This window comes from Haematobia irritans, chromosome 5 (assembly GCF_050003625.1).
Source record: "Haematobia irritans isolate KBUSLIRL chromosome 5, ASM5000362v1, whole genome shotgun sequence".
NCBI classification, from domain to species: domain Eukaryota; kingdom Metazoa; phylum Arthropoda; class Insecta; order Diptera; family Muscidae; genus Haematobia; species Haematobia irritans.
The window spans coordinates 145,407,051-145,433,489 of NC_134401.1; the positions used below are offsets into that span (position 1 = coordinate 145,407,051).

The 26,439-nt window shown below is 28.2% G+C and overlaps 1 protein-coding gene across 4 annotated transcripts in view; it reads left to right on the forward strand.

The window, feature by feature from the left end:
• The window catches only part of Camta (Calmodulin-binding transcription activator), a 283,055-nt gene that overhangs the window by 230,636 nt on the left and 25,980 nt on the right, over positions 1 to 26,439 (forward strand). For all 4 annotated transcript variants that reach the window (XM_075309042.1, XM_075309043.1, XM_075309044.1 and 1 more), the window contains 7 exons: positions 3,220 to 3,287; positions 8,127 to 8,262; positions 16,357 to 16,428; positions 16,502 to 16,646; positions 18,710 to 18,765; positions 18,911 to 19,165; positions 23,213 to 24,721. In XM_075309042.1, coding sequence (XP_075165157.1) covers positions 3,220 to 3,287; positions 8,127 to 8,262; positions 16,357 to 16,428; positions 16,502 to 16,646; positions 18,710 to 18,765; positions 18,911 to 19,165; positions 23,213 to 24,721 — 2,241 coding nt within the window. The remainder of the gene's footprint in view (positions 1 to 3,219; positions 3,288 to 8,126; positions 8,263 to 16,356; positions 16,429 to 16,501; positions 16,647 to 18,709; positions 18,766 to 18,910; positions 19,166 to 23,212; positions 24,722 to 26,439) is intronic.

Genomic DNA, 26,439 nt, shown 5'->3' on the forward strand with positions numbered 1-26,439 from the left:
CTAAAGCGCATCTTGGGAGCCCCCAATGATTTTTTTCTACTTCCGATGCAGTCCATGTGGACAAGTATTAGAAAGAAAGCAATCAGGCTATTTTAAGTGCAAATTTTGTACAATTAAATTTTACAAAAAAAAAAAAAATAGAAAACTAATAAAAAAACTAAAAAAAATAGAAATTAATAAAAAAGGAAAAAAAAATAAATTTCATCCCCGCTGGGATTTGAACCTGTGCCGTTTGACTTTTTTGCTTCCATGGAAGTTCTTTTGAGAAGGTTTTGCAAATTACGAGACTTTTTTATTTCTTTGTTGATTTTTAATGGAAAAAATATATTTATACGAAAATATATGCCGGAAATAAAATATAAAAACAATGCATGACATAAAAAAATATTTTTTTAGAAAAATATTTGATAAAAAAAATTGCCGCTGGTGAGATTTGAACCTGCTTTTCTTATTTTTTCGTTCATACTAATAAAGAACATCTCGAGAAGCAATTAGAATGTTATTCCTTGTTATCGTATTACGATCATCTCACAAACATTTGAATTGACCTTTCGACGCTTTATGTTCAATGGCGTTTGTGGCTGAGTGTGCTAAGGCGTTATATTATGGTGCCAGCAAACCCAGGTTCAACCCCTGGTCGGAGCGAAAAAGTTTTTCAAATTGTAAAAATTAGATAATAGGAAAATAAATAATTAAACATTGCTTAATTAAAATGTTCATAAAGAACTGAGACTGACTGAATTACATTTTCCCAATTCTGCCGGGCTGAATTAAAGTTTGCGTAAAGAAAACCTAATTCAGCTGGGCCGAATTAAAGTTGTCCTAAAGAAAACCTAATTCAGTCATGCTGAATGGAAGTTTTCCTAAAGCAAACCTAATTCATCCTGGCTGGATTAAAGTTTTCCTAAAGAAAACCAAATTTAGCCCGGCTGAATAAAAGTTTTCCTAAAGAAAACCTAATTCAGCTGGGCCGAATTAAAGCTTTCGTAAAGATACCCCAATTCAACTGGGCTGAATTAAAGAAAAGTTAATTCAGCCGGACTGAATTAAAATTTTCATAAAGAAAACCTAATTTAACCGGGCTGAATTAAAGCTTTCCTAAAGAAAACCTAATTCAGCTAATCTGAATTAAAGTTTTCCTGAAGAAAACCTAATTCAGCTGGGCTGAATTAAAGCTTTCCTAAAGAAAACCTAATTCAGCTAATCTGAATTAAAGTTTTCCTGAAGAAAAACTAAATTTAGCCTGGCTGAATAAAAGATTTCCCAAAGAAAACCTAATTCAGCCGGGCCGAATTAAAGTTGTCCTAAAGAAAACCTAATTCATCGTGGCTGGATTAAAGTTTTCCTAAAGAAAATCAAATTCAGCTAGTCTGAATTAAAGTTTTCCTGAAGAAAACCAAATTTAGCCTGGCTGAATAAAAGTTTTTCCAAAGAAAACCTAATTCAGCCGGGCTGAATTAAAGCTTTCCAAAAGAAAACCTAATTCAGCTAAAGTTTTCCTAAAGAAAACCAAATTTAGCCGGGCTGCATAAAAGTTTTTCTAAAGAAAACCAATTCAGCTGGGCCGAATTAAAGCTTTCCTAAAGAAAACCTAATTCAGCTGGGCTGAATTAAAGCTTTCCTAAAGAAAACCTAATTCAGCTGGGCTGAATTAAAGAAAAGCTAATTCAGCCGGGCTGAATTAAAATTTTCATAAAGAAAACCTAATATAATCGGGCTGAATTAAAGCTTTCCTAAAGAAAACCTAATTCAGCTAATCTGAATTAAAGTTTTCCTGAAGAAAACCTAATTCAGCCGGGCTGAATTAAAGCTTTCCTAAAGAAAACCTAATTCAGCTAATCTGAATTAAAGTTTTCCTGAAGAAAAGCAAATTTAGCCTGGCTGAATAAAAGTTTTCCCAAATAAAACCTAATTCAGCCGGGCCGAATTAAAGTTGTCCTAAAGAAAACCTAGTTCATCCTGGCTGGATTAAAGTTTCCCTAAAGAAAATCAAATTTAGCCGGGCTGAAATAAAGTTTCCTGAAGAAAAACCAAATTTAGCCTGGCTGAATAAAAGTTTTCCCAAAGAAAACCTAGTTCAGCCGGGCCGAATTAAAGTTGTCCTAAAGAAAACCTACTTCATCCTGGCTGGATTAAAGTTTCCCTAAAGAAAATCAAATTTAGCCGGGCTGAATAAAAGTTTTCCTAAAGAAAACTTAATTGAGCCGGGCTGAATACAAGTTTTCCTAAAGAAAACCTAATTCAGCCGGGCTGAATTAAAGCTTTCCAAACGAAAACCTAATTCATCTAAAGTTTTTCTAAAGAAAACCAAATTTAGCCGGGCTGCATAAAAGTTTTCCTAAAGAAAACTTAATTCAGCTGGGCCGAATTAAAGCTTTCCTAACGAAACCCCAATTCAGCTGGGCTGAATTAAAGAAAAGCTAATTCAGCCGGACTGAATTAAAATTTTCATAAAGAAAACCTAATTTAACCGGGCCGAATTAAAGCTTTCCTAAAGAAAACCTAATTCAGCTAATCTGAATTAAAGTTTTCCTGAAGAAAACCTAATTCAGCCGGACTGAATTAAAGCTTTCCTAAAGAAAACCTAATTCAGCTAATCTGAATTAAATTTTTCCTGAAGAAAAACCAAATTTAGCCTGGCTGAATAAAAGTTTTCCCAAAGAAAACCTAATTCAGCCGGGCCGAATTAAAGTTGTCCTAAAGAAAACCTAATTCATCCTGGCTGGATTAAAGTTTTCCTAAAGAAAATCAAATTCAGCTAGTCTGAATTAAAGTTTTCCTGAAGAAACCCAAATTTAGCCGGGCTGAATAAAAGTTTTCCCAAAGAAAACCTAATTCATCCGAGCTGAATTAAAGTTTTCATAAAGAAAACCTAATTTAGCCGGGCTGAATTCAAGTTTTCCTCATCGAAACCCTAACTCAGCCTGGCTGAATTAATGTTTTCCTAAAGAAAATCTAATTCATCATCGAATTTATTGATTTTGCTAAGTTTATACTTTCTTCTATAGCAAGTCTTTCTTTCCATTCTACGTCATTCTTTTCTTCTACTATATATATATGACCAATTAGTCGTAATAAATAAATCCTCTTATCTTAAGCACATGTCATCACTGCCTATTTTCTATGACTTAAGATTAATTTAGATTAAATTTCTAGTATGGCCTTTTTTTGTACTAATAAATCGCCTTGTTTTCGTGTCTTTTGTGTTTGTATTTTCAGGAAATTGCTGCGATTCTTATCAGTTTTGATAAACACAACGAATGGCAATCCAAAGAAGTTAAGACAAGGTGAGTGAGTCATGAGATAAGAATTTCCTCTATTCAATAGAAGCAAAAAAAAAAAAAACAAAAATAGATTATACATGAAATCTCTCAAGTCCATTAAACGGAGTAGAATATGGATGGAATTTTATTGGGTTATTGTTACACGTGTTTGATAAATACGGCTCTCTTTGATTTGAAAAGCACAACACAAAGCCCTATAATAATAAACAAAAATTAAATATTTTTTAACCATTTTTAAAACAGAAATAAAAACAAAGTGTTTTTAAAGGAGTAATAAACAATTATGATTTTTTATTATTATATGTTTGTGGGATATGTTTTTGATATCAAGAATTGCCATGATTCTAAACATGTGTACTATCACCCCAATGATACAAAGAAACTCTGCATTATCGACACAAAAGAATAATTCCATTTTAATCAATGTCAGCATCTAAAAAAAAAAAACACAATATATTTTTAATTTTTATACCCTCCACCATAGGATGAGGGGTATATTAACTTTGTCATCCCGTTTGTAACACATCGAAATATTGTTCTAAGACCCCATAAAGTATATATATTCTGGGTCGTGGTGAAATTCTGAGTCGATTTAAGCATGTCCGTCCGTCCGTCTATTGAAATCACGCTAACTTCCGAACGAAACAAGCTATCGACTTGAAACTTGGCACAAGTAGTTGTTATTGATGTAGGTCAGATGGTATTGCAAATGGGCCTAGATTTGGCTTGCGGAGCCTCTTAGAGAAGTATATTTCATCCGATCTGGCTGAAATTTGGTACATGGTGTTGGTATAGGGTCTCTACCAATCATGCAAAAATTGGTCTACATCGGTTCATAATTATATATAGCCCCCATATAAACCGATCCCCAGATTTAGCTTGCGGAGCCTCAACGAGAAGCAAATTTCTCCAAATCCGGCTGAAATTTGGTCATGGTATTAGTATATGGTCTCTAACACACATGCAAAAATTTGTCCTTATCGGTCCATAATTTATAGCCCCCATATAAACCGATCGCCAGATTTGACCTCCGGAGCCTCTTGAAGGCGCAAACTTCATCTAATCCGGTTGAAATTTGGTACATTGCGCTAGTATATGGCCGATAACAGCCATGCAAAAATTGGTTCGTATCGATCTATAGTTATATATAGCCCCCAAATAAACCGATCGCCAATCACTGCAAAATCACGATTGCCACTCGAGCCAAAAATAATCTACCAACATTTTATTACCATAGAAAATTTTGTCAAAATTTTATATTTCTATAGAAAATTTTGTCAAAATTTTATTTCTATACAAAAATTTTGTCAACATTTTATTTCTTTAGGAAATTCTGTCAAACATTTATTTCTATAAAAATTTTGTCAAAATTTTATTTCTATAGAAAATGTTGTCAGAATTTTATTTCTGTAGAAAATTTTGTCAAAATTTTATTTCTATAGAAAATTTATTTCTGTAGAAAATTTTGTCAAAATTTTATTTCTATAGAAAATTTTGTCAAAATTTTATATTTCTATAAAAAATTTTGTCAGAATTTTATGTCTATAGAAAATTTTGTCAAAATTTTATTTCTATACAAAAATTTTGTCAACATTTTATTTCTTTAGGAAATTTTGTCAAAATATTATTTCTTTAGGAAATTTTATCAAAATATAATTTCTATTGAAAATTTTGTCAAAATTTTAGTTCAATAGGAAATTTTGTCAAAATATAGTTTCTATAGAAATTTTTGTCAAAATTTTATTTCTATAGAAAATGTTGTCAAAATTTTATTTCTATAGAAAATTTTGTCAAAATTTTATTTCTATAGAAAATTTTGTCAAAATTTTATTTCTATAGAAAATTTTGTCAAAATTTTATTTCTATAGAAAATTTTGTCAAAATTTTATTTCTATAGAAAATTTGGTCAAAATTTTATTTCTATAGAAAAATTTGTCAAAATTTTATATTTCTATAGAAAATTTTGTCAAAATTTTATATTTCTATAGAAAATTTTGTCAAAATTTTATTTCTATACAAAAATTTTGTCAACATTTTATTTCTTTAGGAAATTTTGTCAAACATTTATTTCTATAAAAATTTTGTCAAAATTTTATTTCTATAGAAAATTTTGTCAGAATTTTATTTCTGTAGAAAATTTTGTCAAAATTTTATTTCTATAGAAAATTTTGTCAGAATTTTATTTCTGTAGAAAATTTTGTCAAAATTTTATTTCTATAGAAAATTTTGTCAAAATTTTATATTTCTATAAAAAATTTTGTCAGAATTTTATGTCTATAGAAAATTTTGTAAAAATTTTATTTCTATAGAAAATTTTGTCAAAATTTTATTTCTATAGAAAATTTTGTCAAAATTTTATTTCTATAGAAAATTTTGTCAAAATTTTATTTCTATAGAAAATTTTATCAAAATTTTATTTCTATAGAAAAATTTGTCAAAATTTTATATTTCTATAGAAAATTTTGTCAAAATTTTATTTCTATAGAAAATTTTGTCAGAATTTTATATTTCTATAGAAAATTTTGTCAGAATTTTATGTCTATAGAAAATTTTGTCAAAATTGTATTTCTATACAAAAATTTTGTCAACATTTTATTTCTTTAGGAAATTTTGTCAAAATATTATTTCTTTAGGAAATTTTGTCTAAATATAATTTCTATAGAAAATTTTGTCAAAATTTTATTTCTATAGAAAATTTTGTCAGAATTTTATTTCTGTAGAAAATTTTGTCAAATTATTATTTCTATAGAAAATGTATGAAGCTTTTCATAGTTGGAGAGGAATATTTTGGAAAATCTTCCAAAACATCAAGAATTCTACTAATCTACCAAACACTAAAAAATCTGCCATTTTTGGTAGACTCGTGTTCATAACAGGTTGGCTGATAAGTCCCCGGTCTATCAAAGAAAAACACATTTTTTTTGTCAAAATTCGTTTTTATTATTCAACATAGTTCTTTTCAAGAGCGATGCAACGATTATAACGACCTTCCAATTTTTTGATACCATTTTGGTAGTACTCCTTCGGTTTTGCCTCAAAATAGGCCTCAGTTTCGGCGATCACCACTTCATTGCAGCCAAATTTTTGCCTGCGAGCATCCTTTTGTGTTCTGAGAACAAGAAAAAGTCGCTGGGGGCCAGATCTGGAGAATACGGTGGATGGGGAAGCAATTCGAAGCCCAATTCATGAATTTTTGCCATCGTTCTCAATGGCTTGTGGCACGGTGCGTTGTCTTGGTGGAACAACACTTTTTTCTTCTTCATATGGGGCCGTTTTGACGCGATTTCGACCTTCAAACGCTCCAATAACGCCATATAATAATCACTGTTGATGGTTTTTCCCTTCTCAAGATAATCGATAAAAATTATTCCATGTGCATCCCAAAAAACAGAGGCCATTACTTTGCCAGCGGACTTTTGATTCTTTCCACGCTTTGGAGACGGTTCACCGGTCGCTGTCCACTCAGCCGACTGTCGATTGGACTCAGGAGTGTAGTGATGGAGCCATGTTTCCCATGTTTCATCCATTGTCACATATCGACGGAAAAACTCGGGTGTATTACGAGTTAACATCTGCAAACACCGCTCAGAATCATCAACACGTTGTTGGTTTTGGTCAAATGTGAGCTCGCGCGGCACTCATTTTGCACAGAGCTTCCGCATATCCAAATATTTATGAATGATATTACCAACACGTTCCTTTGATATCTTTAAGGCCTCTGCTATCTCGATCGAACTTTATTTTACGGTCATTCAAAACCATTTTGTGGATTTTTTTTTGATGTTTTCGTCGGGCGTCCACAGCGTTCACCGTCCTCCGTGCTCATTTCACCACGCTTGAATTTTGCATACCAATCAATTATTGTTGATTTCCCTGGGGCAGAGTCCGGAAACTAATTATCAAGCCAAGTTTTTGCTTCCACCGTATTTTTTCCCTTAAGAAAGCAGTATTTTATCAAAACACGAAATTCCTTTTTTTTTCAATTTTTTTCACAATAACAAAAGTTGCTTCACAAAAGACGCTCTATCTCACAAACTAATTGACTTACAGACGTCAAATTTTGACACGAATCTTTTGAAGGTTGGTCCTATATAAAAATAATATGCATTTAACACTAGCGACGCCATCTATGTGTCAGACTGGGGACTTATCAGACAACCTGTTAATTATATATAGCCCCCATATGTAGCGACCCCCATATTTCAATTCTGGCTCTATACACACAAAAAAATTTTTTCCTATTCAATTACGAAATTAGTTGATCCAATTAATTTTTTAATTGAAATGTCTTCAATCACAGAAATGATAGTATCAATTAAAAAATTTATTTAAGGTCAATGAAAAAATTAATTGATCCAATTAAAAAATTAATTGCTACTATTAATTGTTTTGATTGATTTTTGTTTCAATTAAAAAAATTGTTGATTCAATTAAATTTTTTGCTTTGAATATTTTTTCAAACTCAATTAAAATTTTAATTGGAAAATTTTTCGTGAAATTTTTTTCTGTGTAATTACCGCGCAAAAGTTCATAACGGTTCGTAATTATTTCTTTCCTATATATATACCGGTCAAGAACTGAATATATACGTATTTGATCAACCTTTCTTTTGTCTACTATATATCCTGCATGGACTAACTTACAATTTAGAAGATGATCTAAGAAGTTTTAAGATGCCTTGCCATCGGCCGCAACCCAAGTAATTCAATTGTGGATGACCGTCTTTAGTAGAAGTTTTTACGCAATGCATGGTGGAGGGTACATAAGATTCGGCCTGGCCGAACTTATCGCCGAATAACCTGTTTTATTCCAATCGCTTTTTATATTTTTATTTCTTTTCAGACCAAAAAGTGGCTCTCTACTGCTTTATTCTCGCAAAAAAGTACGATACCGACGTGATGGTTATTGCTGGAAAAAACGTAAAGATGGTAAAACTACACGCGAGGATCACATGAAACTAAAAGTACAAGGCACAGAGGTAAGTCGAACCATCAATGATCCTGTTTTTTTCAATCCGTCTGGAAAATACGTATCCTCGAGGGCTTGCATTTAGGTCCATGTGTCAGTGAAGACTTCATTTGACTGATATTTATGGCCAGCGAACGAATTGCCAAGAACAAAACAAATTGTCTGGCATTAGAAAATTCTCCTTTAAACCGCTTCAAATATTTTTCTTCAAATAATCGCAATTATCCCACTATGAAAGGATACATCAAAGAAGGGGATATTACCACTTTCACAAAATTAAGCTTATCCCGGCATTTGCTCTATTCTCAATCCATTCAATGTTATCACGTTGTGTGTCCAACAAAGCATGTTAAAGAAATGACCAACCACCAAAACATACTCCCAAGACCCATCTCCCCCTCCCCCCCCCCCACTGCTAAGTATTCCTTATCCATTTGAATTGGTTCCTTTATTCCTTCGAACCCTAAGTGTTTCGAAAGACCGACAAATTAGCGTCGTTTATTAGGATTTTCTTTGGAATTAATTTACGACTTAATGAAGAACACAATTCCTAGTTGGTACAATTAGACAAAAATACAAAAGCTACTTTGCTGGCCACTCGTTGTTATTCTCGAACCAAAAGAAATGAACTTAGCCGCGTCGTATGTGTTTATCTTGGCTTTTCCGGGTTTTTTTCCATGTTTTTTAATTCGTTTCAAGAGAAGTTCATTTGGGGAGAGGAGGGTTCTCTGAGAGGGTTTTTATTTATTTTTTTTTTGTTGGCAAATGCCATGAATTATGATTTCCTAACGGAAACATACGGAATTACTCCACTCCATTTTCATAGAAAAACAGATTTTTGTTCTTTTGGTTTTTTTGTGCTCCAATCCCAGTCACATTCAAGGGTTAAATGTTACACTTTTTTTCGCTAAAGCTCATCATCCTCCAAATTTTCTTTAGGGTTAAGAAGAAAAACCGAAGAAAAAAGTTGGAAATGAAATCAAAGTAATTTCACGCCAATTTTTTTTGCTTGATATTTGGTCTCACTTTGGGAATCTGGAAGTACACTCAAAAAAAAAAAAATATATTTCTAAAACAAGCTCTTCTGCCAACATAAGAAATACTAGAGGGGTTTGCCAGAAACATTAGTATGATGGTTGAACATTTTGTGCGTGATTTTTATGCTCAAAATTTTGTCTGTTGTTGTAGAAAAAAATACCTGTTAAAATAGCAGAGATTTTTTAATTTCAATCCTCGAAATGGGTTAGGTTTTGTGCCGAATAGAAGTATTTTGTATTTTGTACTAAAGTATTTTTAAAAAATTTATTTACCAAATATTTTTATATCCACCACCATAGGATGACGAGAGGTATAATAAGTTTGTCATTCAGTTTGTAACACATTGAAATATCGATTTCCGATCAAGTAAAGTAAAGACAAATATTTTTGATTTAAAGAAATCGTTTTTAAAGTAACTGAATTGTTGAATCTTTAGATTTAAAATACAAAATGTTTCAAATATAGGCCAAGACTTAGTTTGAGGGTTTTGTATCTTTTGTTTATTTTTTTAAATTTTAAAACATTTCGTACTTTGGGAAATTACATACCTTTGTTGAGCTAACATTTTCACTTTTATAAAAGCTATTCTTTTTTTTTTTTTTTTGGTGTAGATTTTTTTAAATTGTTATGAATTTTTATATTTGCCAACCTATTTTTCTTTGGTTATTCGTTTTTTTTTATTTAACTGTCTTTAAAAGTGGATGTAAATACATTTCACTCTTCTGTTTTTTTTTTGGTGGCATAAGTTCTTCAATGTTTTTTCTTGAGTTGAATGTGTTTGGAATGGAATGTGTGTGGTATCTTGGAAGATTTATGTTTTGTTTGAAGACGGAAATGCTAAGACAACAAACGCGTCTGTCTAATGTCTGGAATATTTTTAACGCGATAAGTGACTACAACTTAGAACCACATTAAGTCTAAGAACATTAGGATGTTCTTTGTCGTTCTTAATTTTGGCAAAAAAAGAAGTTCCATTAAATCAATCGTATTGCGACCAGTGTTGCCAGAAGTAGGGGAAATTCCCTACATGTAAGTTTTTATCTAATATTTAGCGTCTTGTAGGCGCGTATGGGCACAATGTAGAGACTTTTTCACTCAACACAATTTTTAATCATTTTTACATTTTGGTGGCTCTAGAGGAGAAAATTTGAAGCCGGCAAGGCTTGATCTTTAACAATGCGTAGTAACCACGGTTACCACTCGTGCCACAAAAAAAAATCAACCACAATTTGAAGAAAATCTTACCACAAATATACCTAAAAAATATTTCTATAGAAAATTTTGTCAAAAGTTTTTTCCCATAGAAAATTTTGTCAAAATTTTATTTCTATAGAAAATTGTCTATAAAAATGAAATGTAATTTTTAAAAAATTTAGTTTTTAAAATTTTATTTGTATAGTAGAAAATTTTTTCAAAATTTTATTTCTATAGAAAATTCGGACAAAATTGTCTTTCTATAGAAAATTTTTATTTCTATAGAAAATTTTATCAGAATTTTATTTTTATAAAAAATTTTGTCTAAATTTTTTTTCCTATAGAAAATTTTGTCAAAATTTTATTTCTATAGAAAATTTTGTCAAAATTTTATTTCTATAGAAAATTTTGTCAAAATTTTATTTCTATAGAAAATTTTGTCAAAATTTTATTTCTATAGAAAATTTTTTCTAAATTGTTTTTCTATAGAAGATTTTATCAACATTTTATTTTTATAGAAAATTTTATTTCTATAGAAAATTTTGTCAAAATTTTATTTCTATAGAAAATTTTATAAAAATTTTATTTCTATAGAAAATTTTGTCAAAATTTTATTTCTATTGAAAATTTTGAAAAAATTATTTTCAATAGAAAATTTTTTTTGTGAAAATTTTATTTCTATAGAAAATTTGGTCAAAATTTTATTTCTATAGAAAATGTCAAAATTATATTTATTTAAAAAATTTTTTCTAAATTTTATTTCTTTAGAAAACTTTGTCGAAATTTTATTTCTATAGAAAATTTTCTCAAAATGTTATTTCTAAAGAAATTTTTGTCAAAATTTTATTTCTATAGAAAATTTTGTCAACATTTTATTTCTATAGAAAATTTTTGTAAAAATTTTATTTCTATAGAAAATTTGGTAAAAATTGTCTTTCTATAGAAAATTGTGTCAACATTTTATTTCTATAGAAAGTTGTGTCAAAATTTTATTTCTATAGACAATTTTTTCAAATTATTTCTATAGAAACATTTATGTTAAAATTTTATTTCTTTAAAAAATGTTGTCAAAATTTTATTTTTTTTTTAACGTTGTCAAAATTTTATTTCTTTAGAAAACATTGTCGAAATGGTATTTCTATAGGAAATTTTGTCAAAATGTTATTTCTATAGAATTTTTTTCTTCAAAATTTTATTTCTATAGAAAATTTTTGTGAAAATTTTGTCAAAATTGTCTTTCTATAGAAAATTTTGTTAAAATTTTCTTTCTATTAAATTTTTGTCCAAAATGTTCTTTCTATAGAAAATCTTGTCAAAAATTTTCTTTCCATGGACAATTTTGTCATGATTTTAATTCTAAAGAAAATTGTGATAAAATTTTAATTCTATAAAAAATTATCTCAAAATTTTATTTTTATAGAAAATTTTGCCAAAATTTTATTTATTTTATTTCTTTAGAAAATTTTGTAAAAATTTTATTTCTCTATACCCCAAACACATTTTGCTTCAAGCATATATATTTTCAGGATTGGTCAAAACAAAACATTGTTTGTATTGTTCAAACATATTATGTTTCACCTTAGGGCATACACTGGTAGTAAAAAATGTTTATGATTTTGTTTTGTGTGGATATATTTTTAAAGCGCCAATTGGTTACTTCCATTATATTACTTGCAGCATACTCTCTAGGTTTCTCTTTCTAAACACATATATGTTTATAGGACATTTCCAAATTAATATATGTTTGCATCTAAGCATATTATATTTACTAACATTTTATTTCCCAAACATAATATGTTCTAACATATTAACATATATGTCCCAAACATGTTATGCTAGTTTATGAACATTATCTGTTTGCACTTAAAAATATTGTGTTAAAAAAATTGAGTTCCAAACATATAATTTTTACACCCAAACATATGAAAAATAGTCTTTTTTGTCCGTGTAGAAAACTTTGTAGAAATTTTATTTCTATAGAAAATTTTGTCAAAATTTTATTTCTATAGAAAATTTTGTCAAAATTTTATTTCTATAGATAATTTTGTCAAAATTTTATTTCAATCGAAAATTTTGTCAAAATTGTCTTTTTATAGAAAATTTTGTCAAAATTTTATTTCTATAGAAAATTTTGTCAAAATTTTATTTCTATAGAAAATTTTGTCAAAATTTTATTTCTTTAAAAAATTTTGTCAAAAATGTATTTCTTTAGAAAACTTTGTCAAAATTTTATTTCTATAGAAAATTTTGTCAAAATTTTATTTCTACAGAAAAGTTTTTCAAAATTGTATTTCTAAGAAAATTTGGTAAAAATTTTATTTCTATAGAAAATTGTGTCAAAATTTTATTTCTATAGAAAATTGTGTCAAAATTTTATTTCTATAGAAAATTGTGTCAAAATTTTATTTCTATAGAAAATTGTGTCAACATTTTATTTCTATAAAGATTTTTGTCAAAATTTTATTTCTATAGAAAATTTTCTCAAAATTGTATTTTTATAGAAAATTGTGCCAAAATTTTATTTTTATAGAAAATTTTGTCAAAATTGTATTTCTTTAAAAATTTTTGTCAAAACTTTATTTCTTTAGAAAACTTTGTCGAAATTTTATTTCTATAGAAAATTTTCTCAAAATTTTATTTCTATAGAAAATTTTGTCAAAATTCTATTTCGATGTAAAATTTTGTAAAAATTATATTTCTCTAGAAAATTTTGTCAAAATTGTATTTCTATAGAAAATTTTACCAAAATTTTATTTCTATAGAAAATGGTGTAAAAATTTTATTTCTATAGAAATTTTTTCGAAAAATTTTATTTCTTTAGAAAATTTGTGAAAAATTTTATTTCTATAGAAAATTTTGTCAAAATTGAATTTCTTTAGAAACCTTTGTCAAAATTTTATTTCTATAGAAAATTTTGTCAAAACTTTATTTCTATAGAGATTTTTGTCAAAATTTTATTTCTATAGAAAATTTTGATAAAATTTTATTTCAATAGAAAATTTTCTCAAAATTGTATTTCTATAGAAAATTGTGTCAAAATTTTATTTTTATAGAAAATTTTGTCAAAATTGAATTTCTTTAAAAAATTTTGTCAAAACTTTATTTCTTTAGAAAACTTTGTCGAAATTTTATTTCTATAGAAAATTTTCTCAAAATTTTATTTCTATAGAAAATTTTGTCAAAATTTTATTTCTATGTTAAATTTTGTAAAAATTATATTTCTATAGAAAATGGTGTAAAAATTTTATTTCTATAGAAAATTTTGTCAAATTTTTATTTCTATAGAAAATTTTGTCAAAATTTTATTTCTAAGAAAATTTTGTCAAAATTTTATTTCTTTAGAAACCTTTGTCAAAATTTTATTTCTATAGAAAATTTGTCAAAATTTTATGCCTATAGAAAATTTTGTCAAAATTTTATTTCTATGGAAAATTTTGACAAAATTGTATTTCTATAGAAAATTTTGTCAAAATTTTATTTCATTTCATTTTATTTTAGAAAACTTTGTCGAAATTTTATTTCTATGTAAAATTTTGTAAAAATTATATTTCTCTAGAAAATTTTGTCAAAATTGTATTTCTATAGAAAATTTGTCAAAATTTGATTTCTATAGAAAATGGTGTAAAATTTTTATTTCTATAGAACATTTTGTCAAAATTTTATTTCTATAGAAAATTTTGTCAAAATTTTGTTTCTACAGAAAATTTTATCAAAATTGTATTTCTACACAAAATTTTCTCAAAATTTTATTTCTATAGAAAATTGTGTCAAAATTGTATTTCTATAGAAAATTTTGTATAAATTTTATTTCTATAGAAAATTTGTCAAAATTTTATTTCTATAGAAAATTTTGTCAAAATTTTATTTCTATAGAAAATTTTGTCAACATTTTATTTCTATAGAAAATTTTTTCAAAATTTTATTTCCATAGAAAAATTTTTGTCAACATTTTATTTCTATAGAAAATTTTTTCAAAATTTTATTTCTATAGCACATTTTGTCAAGATTTTATTTCTATAGAAAATGTTGTCAAAATTTTATTTCTATAGAAAAATTTTTGTCAAAATTTTATTTCAATAGAAAATTTTGTCAAAATTTTATTTCTCTTGAAAATTTTGTCCAAATTTTATTTCTATTGAAAATGTTGTCAAAATTTTATTTCTATAGAAAATTTTGTCAAAATTTTATTTCTATAGAAAATTTTGTCAAAATTTTATTTCTATAGAAAATTTTCTCAAAATTTTATTTCAATAGTAAATTTTGTCAAAATTTTATTTGTATAGAAAATTTTTGTGAAAATTTTATTTCTATAGGAAATTTTTTCAAAATTTCTATAGAAAATTTTGTCAAAATTTTATTTCTATAGAAAATGTTTGTGAATTTTTTTTTCTATAGAAAATTTTGTCAAAATTTTATTTCTATTGAAAATTTTATCAAAATTATGTCTATAGAAGATTTTTTCAAAATTTTATTTCTATAGAAATTTTTGTATAAAATAATAAAAAACTATTATGAAATTGATCACTATTTTTTTAGGATTAAATGGAAGGGAGAGAAAAAAAATTAAGTTAGTTCATATATTTCCCAAATAAGTACATTTTACTCAATTTATATCTCTTTAGAACTTCACATAGCATAATTTGTTGTTTATAATTTTTTCTTCCAAAATATGAAAATTTATTAGATATATTATTAATTTGCATCATGGGGCAATTACTAAAATATTTTAGTTAAAATTTTTTAATATAATCCTACACTTTCATGGTTACTGCACATTTTCTAATCATCAATTTTATTTTCTATATAATTTCATGGAAAATATTATTTTCTAAAATTCATCATTACACCCTTATTTTCATATTTCTGGCTCATATACTTAAATGTTTTTTTATTTTTTTTTATTTTATGAAATCTTAACTTCCACCTCTTTTTTTGTCGTTTTCATTTTTCGTCCTTACTCAATAATGTATATGAATTAGATTACAAAACAGCGGTATATCTCCAAATAAAAATTTATCATTTCAGTCAGTTGGCGTTTTTTTTTTTGTTGCTGGTGATATTTTCACTGGTTTTCTCATCTTGAACTTCTAGCCAGCCCCCTTTTGGAAATGTGAAAAAGGGTTTTTTTTTATATTTTTGGCAATCATTGTTGGCCTTCTTGTAACATTTGACAGGCTTATGCTTTTTGGAGGATATTACTCTTATTTTTATGGCAACTTTGACTTGTTTTCGTTTGGGTCTTTAGTTCAATATCAATTTTTGCCTACAGTTGTTATTCATCGTAAAAACTTTGTAATTTTAATAAAATTTATTGATATTTTAAAATGTAGAAGGAGTTCTACTACTTAATGGGATAAAAACAAAAAACAGAAAAATATATTGCATTTCAAACTCACTAAATAAGGGGACAAAGGCGAAGTGAAGAATCAATTTTTATACCAAATTAAAAAAATTAAAAAAAATTTTTTTTAATTTGTAAAATTGCATTTCAAACTCACTAAATAAGGGGACAAAGGCTAAGTGAAGAATTAATTTTTATACCAAATTAAAAAAATTTAAAAAAATTTTTTTTAATTTGTAAAATTTAAAAAAATTTTTTAATTTGTAAAATTTAAAAAAATACGTTAGGGATGAGGAATATGTTTTAATTTTGTTTATCTGTCCTTAAGTATATTCAAGATTTTCTGCAGCAGAGCCTAAAACTTCACTAAAACTATGCTGGATATATAAGCTTCGGTTGCAACATATTGAACTTCCAATAATTCCAATATTGTTTACTTGTTCTAATTTTACAACTTTTTTATGGCTTTGTTTTCGTATTAGAAATAATAAAGTTTTCTTGTTTTTTTTCTCTTCCCACATTCTATTCCAGTGCATCTATGGTTGTTATGTACATTCTGCCATATTGCCCACATTTCATCGCAGATGTTATTGGTTATTACAGGTAATACACCCATCCATATTAAATGGTACATTGAGTTATTTTTTAAAATTTTCCAATTTTTCAAAAATTTCAGAATCCTGATATTGTTTTGGTTCATTATTTGAATGTTCCATATCCGGATGATAATAAAATGGCTGTTATAGCACCAAGTATCAGTTTGTGGGGTGACAAAAAAGAATGGACAAAGGAGGAGCTTGTTAGTCAATTGAAACCAATGTGTAAGTAAATCAATTTTTAGATTACAAAAAAACATAAAACAAAAATAAATAAATAATTAATGTTACTATAACTGAAAAGAGGTCGATAAATTCAAATAAAACTGAATAAAATTAATTTATTTATTGTATAATAAATTATATTGAATAATAATAATAATTAATGAAACAAATAATTTAATCTCCATAAATTTATTTTTAATAAATTCTAAGGAATTGCAAATAAATTAAAAAATTTAAACTAACATTAATTTAAATTTGATATAATTAATTAAATCTAATTCATTCACAAAATTAGTTGATAATTGTTTTTATACCCTCCACCATAGGATGGGGGTATATTAACTTTGTCATTCCGTTTGTAACACATCGAAATATTGCTCTAAGACCCCATAAAGTATATATATTCTGGGTCGTGGTGAAATTCTGAGTCGATCTAAGCATGTCCGTCCGTCCGTCCGTCCGTCTGTTGAAATCACGCTATCTTCCGAACGAAACAAACTATCGACTTGAAACTTGGCACAAATAGTTGTTATTGATGTAGGTCGGATGGTATTGCAAATGGGCCATATCGGTTCCATATAAAGGGACCCTCAGATTTGGCTTGTGGAGCCTCTAACAGAAGCCTATTTCATCCGATCCGGCTGAAATTTGGTACATGGTGTTAGTATCTGGTCTCTAACAACCATGCAAAAATTGGTCCACATCGGTCCATAATTATATATAGCCCCCATATAAACTGATCCCCAGATTTGGCTTGCGGAGCCTCAAAGAGAAGCAAATTTCACCCGATCTTGTTGAAATTTGGTACATGGTGTTGGTATATGGTCTCTAATAACCATGCAAAAATTGGTCCACATCGGTCTATAATTATATATAGCCCCCATATAAACCGATCCCCAGATTTGGCTTACGGAGCCTCAAAGAGAAGCAAATTTCACCCGATCTTGCTGAAATTTTATACATGGTGTTAGTATCTAGTCTCTAACCATGCAAAAATTGGTCCATCGGTCCATAAATATATATAGCCCCCATATAAACCGTTCTCCAGATTTGACCTCCGGAGCGTCTTGGAGGAGCAAATTTCATCCGATCCGGTTCAAATGTGGAACGTGGTGTTAGTATATAGCCGCTAACAACCATACCAAAATTGGTCCTTATCGGTCTATAGTTATATATAGCCGATCTCCAATCACACAAAAATTGGTCCATATCGGTTCATAATCATGGTTGCCACTCGAGCCAAAAATAATCTACCAAAATTTTATTTCTATAGAAAATTTTGTCAAAATTTTATTTTTATAGAACATTTTGTCAAAATTTTATTTCTATAGAAAATTTTGTCAAAATTTTATTTCTATAGAAAATTTTGTTAAAATTTTATTTCTATAGAAAATTTTGTCAAAAATTTATTTCTATAGAAAATTTTGTTAAAATTTTATTTCTATAGAAAATTTTGTTAAAATTTTATTTCTATGGAAAATTTTGTTAAAATTTTATTTGTGTAGACAATTTTGTCAAAATTTTATTTCTAAAGAAAATTTTGTCAAAATTTTATTTCTATAAAAAAATTAAAAAAAAATTTTTTATATAGAAACTTTTGTTAAAATTTTATTTCTATAGAAAATTTTGTCAAAATTTTATGTCTATAGACAATTTTGTCAAACTGAATTATAGACGTATTTAATCGATCTTTTTTGATTTTATATATTCCACGTATGGATTTACATACAATTTAGAAGACAGTGTTACGAGGTTTTAAGATACGTTGCCATCGGCAAGCGTTACCGCAAATTAAGTAATTCGATTGTGGATGGCAGTGTTTAGAAGATGTTTCTACGCAATCCATGATGGAGGGTACATAAGCTTCGGCCTGGCCGAACTTACGGCCGTATATACTTGTTTTAATTACTTCAATCACGAAAATTATAGTAATTAGAAATACAAATTAGAATTAATTGGAAATATAAAATATACTTGATTAAACAATTTATTAAAACATTTTTGACGCCTCTATATTTATTTATTTTTTGTAATATTTAATTTTTTGTTTTGTTTTTCTTTAGTATCAACAGTAACATCGGACGATGATTCAGATTCCGGAAACGATATTGAAATATCGGTAAGTATTTTATTTTTTTTTTTTTTGTTCAAAATTCCATTTTAATTATTTAATAAATATATGTATTTATTTATGTATTTTTATTTTAATTATGTAATTTTTATTTATATTAATATATTTCATCTATGGTATATTCTTCTGACAGACTGCTGAAACTGTCGAATCAATTGTTTGCCAACTTATGGAGAAACAACGTCTATCACGCCAAGCAGCTTTAGTCAAACAACTGGATTGTGGTTGTGGCGATGCCTCTTGTGCTGATGGTAAAACCTGCACCCATCCAGTTATGCGTAGGCCTAGTTTAATTAAATCCTCGACAGAAAAACGACTGCCTGCATCTAATGCAGCCGATGGGTTTGGAAATGCCAATACCACACCTAATGTTGTTGTGGGACCTAAGGTAAGATTGAGAATTTATTACATCCATATAAACTGATATATTAGAGATTGAACATTTTAATTAAATTAAACTAAAGCAATTCAATTTAGTTTTTTTTTAATCTTGAATTAAATTAAATTTAATTATATTGAAATAAATCCAATAATTTAAACTAAGGTACAATACACTCGCTTGTCTTTCGATAAGTGCAATATTTAATATTCTCTGCCATAATACATTTTAATAACTAATGGCTTTAAGTCCTCATCTAATACGCAGACGATCGAAAGATGGGTACTTTGCTGTAAATGTGGCGAATGGCTTGTAGTTTTGAAAATTATTAGGCTTAAGTGGAAAATTAAGTAGTTTCGGAGTAGTTTCGTCATGGAAGATATCATCTTCTTATCGAATAAGAGTCCCCGTTCGAGAAATATCCCACTATGCGTCTTTGGGGAAACGAACCAATGTCTAAAAGAAGTCAAACAAGTATATATGGCCGTAAATTCGGCCAGGCCGAATCTTATGTACCCTCCACCATGGATTTCGTAGAAAGTTATACTAAAGACTGTAATCCACAACCGAATTATTTGGGTTGTGGTAATACTAACCGATGGCAAGGTATCCCAAAACTTCTTAACATCGTCTTCTAAATTGTATGTTGGTCCATACGGGGTATATATTAGACAAAACTAAAGGCCGATAAAATACATATATAATTCAGTTCTTGATCGGTATATCTACTGTTGCGTGGTAATTAGAGAGACTGAAGTGGAATATGGGGGTCGATTTATATGGAGGCTATATACAATTATGAACCGATTTGAACCAATTTTTGCATGGGCGTTAGAGGCCATATACTAACACAACATACAAAATTTCAAACGAATCGGATGAAATTTGTTCCTCCAAGAGGATCCGTCTGGGGATCGGTTTACATGGGAGCTATATATAATTATGGACCGATTTGGACCAATTTTTGCGTGGACGTTAGAGGCCATATTTAAACACCACGTTCCGAATTTCAATCGGATCGGATGAAATTTGTTCCTCCAAGAGGCTTCGGAGGTCAAATTTGTTGATCGGTTTATATGGGGGCTATATATAATTATGGACCGATTTGGACCAATTTTTGCGTGGATATTAGATGCTTTATATCAACACAACGTACCATATTTCAACCGGATCGGGTGAAATTTGTTCCTCCAAGAGGCTCCGGAGGTCAAATCTGGGGATCGGTTTACATGGGGGCTATATATAAAATTTTTCCAAAGTTTTATTTCTGTAGAAAATTTTATTTCTATAGAAAATGTGTGTAAAAATTGTATTTCTATAGAAAATTTTGTCAAAATTTTATTTCTATTGAAAATTTTGTCAAAATTTTATTTCTATAGAAAATTTTGTTAAAATTTTATTTCTATAGAAAATTTTGTCAAAATTTTAGTTCTATAGAAAATGTTGTCAAAGAGAGATTTTTTTTTTGAAAATTTTATTTCTCTAGAAAATTTTGTCAAAATTTTATTTCGGGATTATTCGTTTGGCTTGAGGTCATGGACTAATGAAAAATGCTGGCATTGTTGTTTTTCATTACTTTTTTTATTGAAATGTTGCTGTTCTCGAATATTTCGATACACCATCGGTGATCATCTTCAGCGAGATATTATATTTTACAAAGTTATGGACTTTCTCCTTACAAAGCTCATGTCTAACTGTAAGGAGAAAGTCCATAACTTTATAAAATATAATATCTCACTGAAGATGATCACCGATGGTGTATCGAAATATCCGAGAACAGCAACATTTCAATAAAAAAAGTAATGAAAAACAATAACACCAGCATGTTTCATTAGTCCATGACCTCAAGCCAAACGAATAATCCGAAAATTGTAAAATTCCAAAGGTCAACTAACAAAACTAAACAAAATTTGATTTCTGTAGAAAATTTTGTCAAAATTTTATTTCTCCAGAAAACTATGTCAAAATTTTATTTCTCTAGAAAATTATGTCAAAATTTTATTTCAGTAGAAAATTATGTCAAAATTTTATTTCTATAGAATTTTATTTCAAGATTTTATTTCTATAGAAAATTTTGTCAAAATTTTATTTCTATAGAAAATTTTATAAAAATTTTATTTCTATAGAAAATTTTATAAAAATTTTATTTCTCGAGAAAATTTTGCCAAAATTTTATTTCTCTAGAAAATGTTGTCAAAATTTTATTTCTATAAAAAATGTTGTCCAAATTTTATTTCTATAGAAAGTTTTGTCAAAATTTTATTTTTATCGACAATTGTCTATAAAAATACAATTTTGTCAAAATTTTATTTCTATAGAAAATTTTGCCAAATTATATTTCTATAGAAATTTTTGCCAAAATTGTATTTCTATAGAAATTTTTTTCAAGATTTTATTTCCATAGAAAGTTTTTTCAAGATTTTATTTCTACAGAAAGTTTTGTCCAAATTTCTATAGAAAATTTTGTTAAAATTTTATTTCTATACAAAATTTTGTCAAAATTTTATTTTGTTAGAATTTTATTTCTATAGAAAATTTTGTCAAAATTTTATTTCTATAGAAAATTTTGTTAAAATTTTATTTCTATACAAAATTTTGTCAAAATTTTATTTTGTTAGAATTTTATTTCTATAGAAAATTTTGTCAAAATTTTATTTCTATAGAAAATTTTGTTAAAATTTTATTTCTATAGAAAAGGTTGTCAAAGAGAGAATTTTTTTATTTTTATTTCTAGAGAAAATTTTGTCAAAATTTTATTTCTGTAGAAAATTTTTTCAAAATTTTATTTCTCTAGAAAATTATGTCAAAATTTTATTTCTGTAGAAAATTTTATCAAAATTTTATTTCTCTAGAAAATTATGTCAAAATTTTATTTCTATAGAAAATTTTGTCAAAAATTTTATTTCTCTAGAAAATTGGCCAAAATTTTATTTCTCTAGAAAATTTTGTCAACATTTTATTTCTATAAAAAATGTTGTCCAAATTTTATTTCTATAGAAAATTTTGTCAACATTTTATTTTTATAGACAATTTTGACAAAATTGTCTATCTATAGCAAATTTTGCCAAAATTATATTCTATAGAAATTTTTGTCAAAATTTTATTTCTGTAGAAAATTTTGTCAAAATTTTATTTCTCTAGAAAATTATGTCAAAATTTTATTTCTGTAGAAAATTTTGTCAAAATTTTATTTCTCTAGAAAATTATGTCAAACATTTATTTCTATAGAAAATTTTGTCAAATTTTTATTTCTATAGAAAATTTTATCATAATTTTTATTTCTCTAGAAAATTATGCCAAAATGTTATTTCACTAGAAAATGTTGTCAAAATTTTATTTCTATAAAAAATGTTGTCCAAATTTTATTTCCAATTATAAAATTATTTTTCGAGATTTATGGACTGATATAGATTAAGGAACATGGTTTATTTCTATAGAAATCATTATATTTCTATAGACAATTTTGTTAAAATTTTATTGCTATAGAAAATTTTGTCAAAATTTTATTTCTAAAAAAAATTTTGTCAGAATATTTCTATAGAAAATTTTGTTAAAATTTTATTTCTGTAGAAAATTTTGTCAAAATTTTATTTCTGTAGAAAATTTTGTCAAAATTTTAGTTCTACAGAAAATTTTGTAAAAATTTTAGTTCTATATAAAATTTTATTGCTATAGAAAATTTTGTCAAAATTTTATTTCTATAGAAAATTTTTGTGAAAATGTTATGTCTATAGAAAATGTTGACAAAAATTTGTTTCTATAGAAAATTTTGTCAAAATTTTATTTCTGTAGGAAATTTTTTCAATTGATTTATTTCAATAGAAAATGTTTTCAATTTTTTTTACTTCAATAGAAAATTTTATCAATTTTGTTAATTCTATAGAAAATTTTGTCAATATGTTATGTTTATAGAAAATTTTGTCAAAATTTTTATTCTTTATTTTGTCAAAATTTTATTTCTATATAAAAATTTCAGAAAATGTTATTTCTCTAGAAAATTTTGTCAATATATTATTTCTATGGAAAAATTTGTCATTTTTTGTTTTCTCTTTTTAGCTTTATTCTCGTTGGTTGGACAAAAGAGCCATACGTGATACCAGTAATTCCATGGATACATCCAACTCTCATTATCCGCAGCAGCAGCAGTCATCTCATCATCATGGTCATGGACATCATGTCACGACTCAACAATTGACCCAAGAATCTGCCATTAAATTTCAAATTATACCGCCTCACAACGAACAACAACACCAGCAGCAGTCACAGCAATATCGTAATCATCATTACACTAACAATATTGGCAACTCTACAACAGCTAATCATCAGCAATTGATGAATACGACAAGGAATAATTTACTAATGCAGCAACAGCAACAACAGCAAATGCATACAGCAAATCAAGCTAATTTCAATCAATTGCAAGTCAACAGCAATAGCAATAACAACCATGCTAATGCTACAACGACTGGTGGTCTAAATAATCAAAGTCTACAACGATACAATAGCCTCAACAATACATCATTACAGCAACAACAACAACAGCAGCAGCAACGTTTCCAAATAGCTAAGACAACCATTACAGCAATGGATCATAGCAGTAGTAGTGGAGGAGGTGGTGGTGTGACCACTGGCAATAATAATCATCAGTCTCATAATCAACATCAACAAACCACAGGAACTTCTTCATCATCATCTTCCTCGGTAATGTGTACTCAATCGAATATGACATCCTCTACGATTGGAGGAGATGTTAATATGTTGAATCATCATCAACAACAACAACAGCAGCAACAACATACAACGAATTCTGGCAGTAGTAACAGCAATGGCAGTGCTGGCAATAAAATCAACAACCACAATCCAAATATCATCAACAACATCCATAGTCCAACATCAAATTCAAATGGTGTAACAGCAACAACCACTTCCTTGGCCACAATGCTACAACAGCAACAAAATCAGCATCAGCATCATAAGCAAAATGATTTAAATGTCATAAATAATAATGGTGCTGCAACCACAACGACAACAGCTACAACAAATAAATTCACAACTAATTACAATCATTCTCATCAACAAATAAATTCTTCCAATAATAATTCAATTCTAAACCATGGCAACAATAATAACAACTGCAACAGCAACAACCCAACCACTAACTCTCAACAACAAAAACAAGAGCAACAATTCTATAAAATGACTCACAACAACATCAACAATAATAATAATAAACAACAGCAACAAGCCTCCCCATCTCCAGCATTAGCAGGAGCCGCTTCAGCATCATCATCATCAACTGTTGAACCCATGTGCATGTCACCGGAACATCAACTCTCTTCCCCTGCAACCTCCTCACCATCGCAACAGCAGCAGCAGCAGCAGCAACAACAACAATCTGCACATAAACAGCAACCACATTTAATGATGTCTTCATCGGATTCAATTTCAGAATCTTCATCTCTGTCATCATCCCTGTCAACCTCATCCCAGAATTTTGTTGATGTAAATCAAAAGTCCAATACGACGACAGCATCATGCAATGCCACAACAACAGAAAATACACAGGTATGAGACAAACAAAAAAGAAATGGCAAATGAAGAAAATGAAAAACTAATTGCCCATATATATATATGAGAGAGAAATTTTATGATTTTCAATTTTTCAATTTTAAAATTAAAATCATAAAATTTAATGACCTACATGCAGTAGAAAGAGTTACGGTCATCGCACCACTCTTTTGTTTTGTCATCAAGATTCAATTACATATAACTTTTAAGGAATGTAATGACCAATACCCAAAATTCCTAGTACAGTATGTGTTTTTAGGTTGTATATGATAAAGTTAGTTTAGCAAGTTTCTATAATGATATAAATACACTGAAAAAACAGTGAACCCACCAGCAAAGAAAAATTAATTTAATTTTAGAAAATTTTAACGAAACTGTATTAGAAACGCAGATGTCAAGCCGATTTCACAAAAATAAGTAAATAATTTTCGACAAATTCAAGAAAATTTATTAGACAAAATTATTATTTTTCACTTATTATGGTTAGGTTAGGTTAAAGTGGCAGCCCGATTAAGATTCAGGCTCACTTAGACTATTCAGTCCATTGTGATACCACATTAACTAAAAGTACCTATTACATATGGGCACTTCTAGTTTTAACCGCTGAACCTTCTCGATTATTTTTCTTCGCTGAACCAACCAGATTGTTCCAAAAACATTAGCAGACTGCTTAAGTTAACGTTTTCCAGATCCGCCAGTAATCGTAAGCTATATGCTCCTAAAAGTTGCTTGCGATTTACACAAAATGCAGGACACTCACACAAGAGGTGTTTAATTGATTCTTTTTCCTCCGCATCATGACAGCTCATACAATAGTCATTATAGTCGCGCCAATAGTTTTTGCAAAATCGCCTATCAGGCAGCGACCCGTTATAGCAGATATCAGGAGTGACGTCTCGAGGAGCATATTTCATCCGATCCGGCTGAAATTTGCTACATGATGTTACTATATGGTCTTTCACAACCATGCAAAAATTGGTCCAAATCTGTCCATAATTATATATAGCCCCCATATAAACCGATACCCAGATTTGGCTTGCGTATCCTCTAAGAGAAGCAAATTTCATCCGATCCGGCTGAAATTTGGTACATGGTGTTAGTATATGGTCTTTAATAAACATGCAAAAATTGGTCCACATCGGTCCATAACCATATATAGCCCCTATATAAAATTTGGCTTGCGGAACCTCTAAGAGAAGCAAATTTCATCTGATCTGGCTGAAATTTGTTACATGGTGTTAGTATATGGTCTTTAATAAACATGCAAAAATTGGTCCACATCGGTCCATAACCATATACAGCCCCATATTAAGCGATCCCCAGATTTGGCTTGCAGAGCCTCTAAGAGAAGCAAATTTCATCCGATCTGGCTGAAATTTGATACATGGTGTAAGTATATGATCTCAAACGACTATGCAAAAATTGGTCCACATGGGTCCATAATCATATATAGCCCCCATATAAACCGATCCCCAGATTTGGCTTGCAGAGCCTCTAAGAGAAGCAAATTTCATCCGATCCGGCTGAAATTTGGTACATGGTGTTAGTATATGGTCTCTAACAACCATGCAAACTTTGGTTCACATCGGTCCATAATTATATATAGCCCTATAAACCGATCCCCAGATTTGACAACCATGCAGGAATTGGTCCATATCGGTCTATAATTATATGTAGCTCCAATATAAACCGATCACCAGATTTGACCTCCGGAG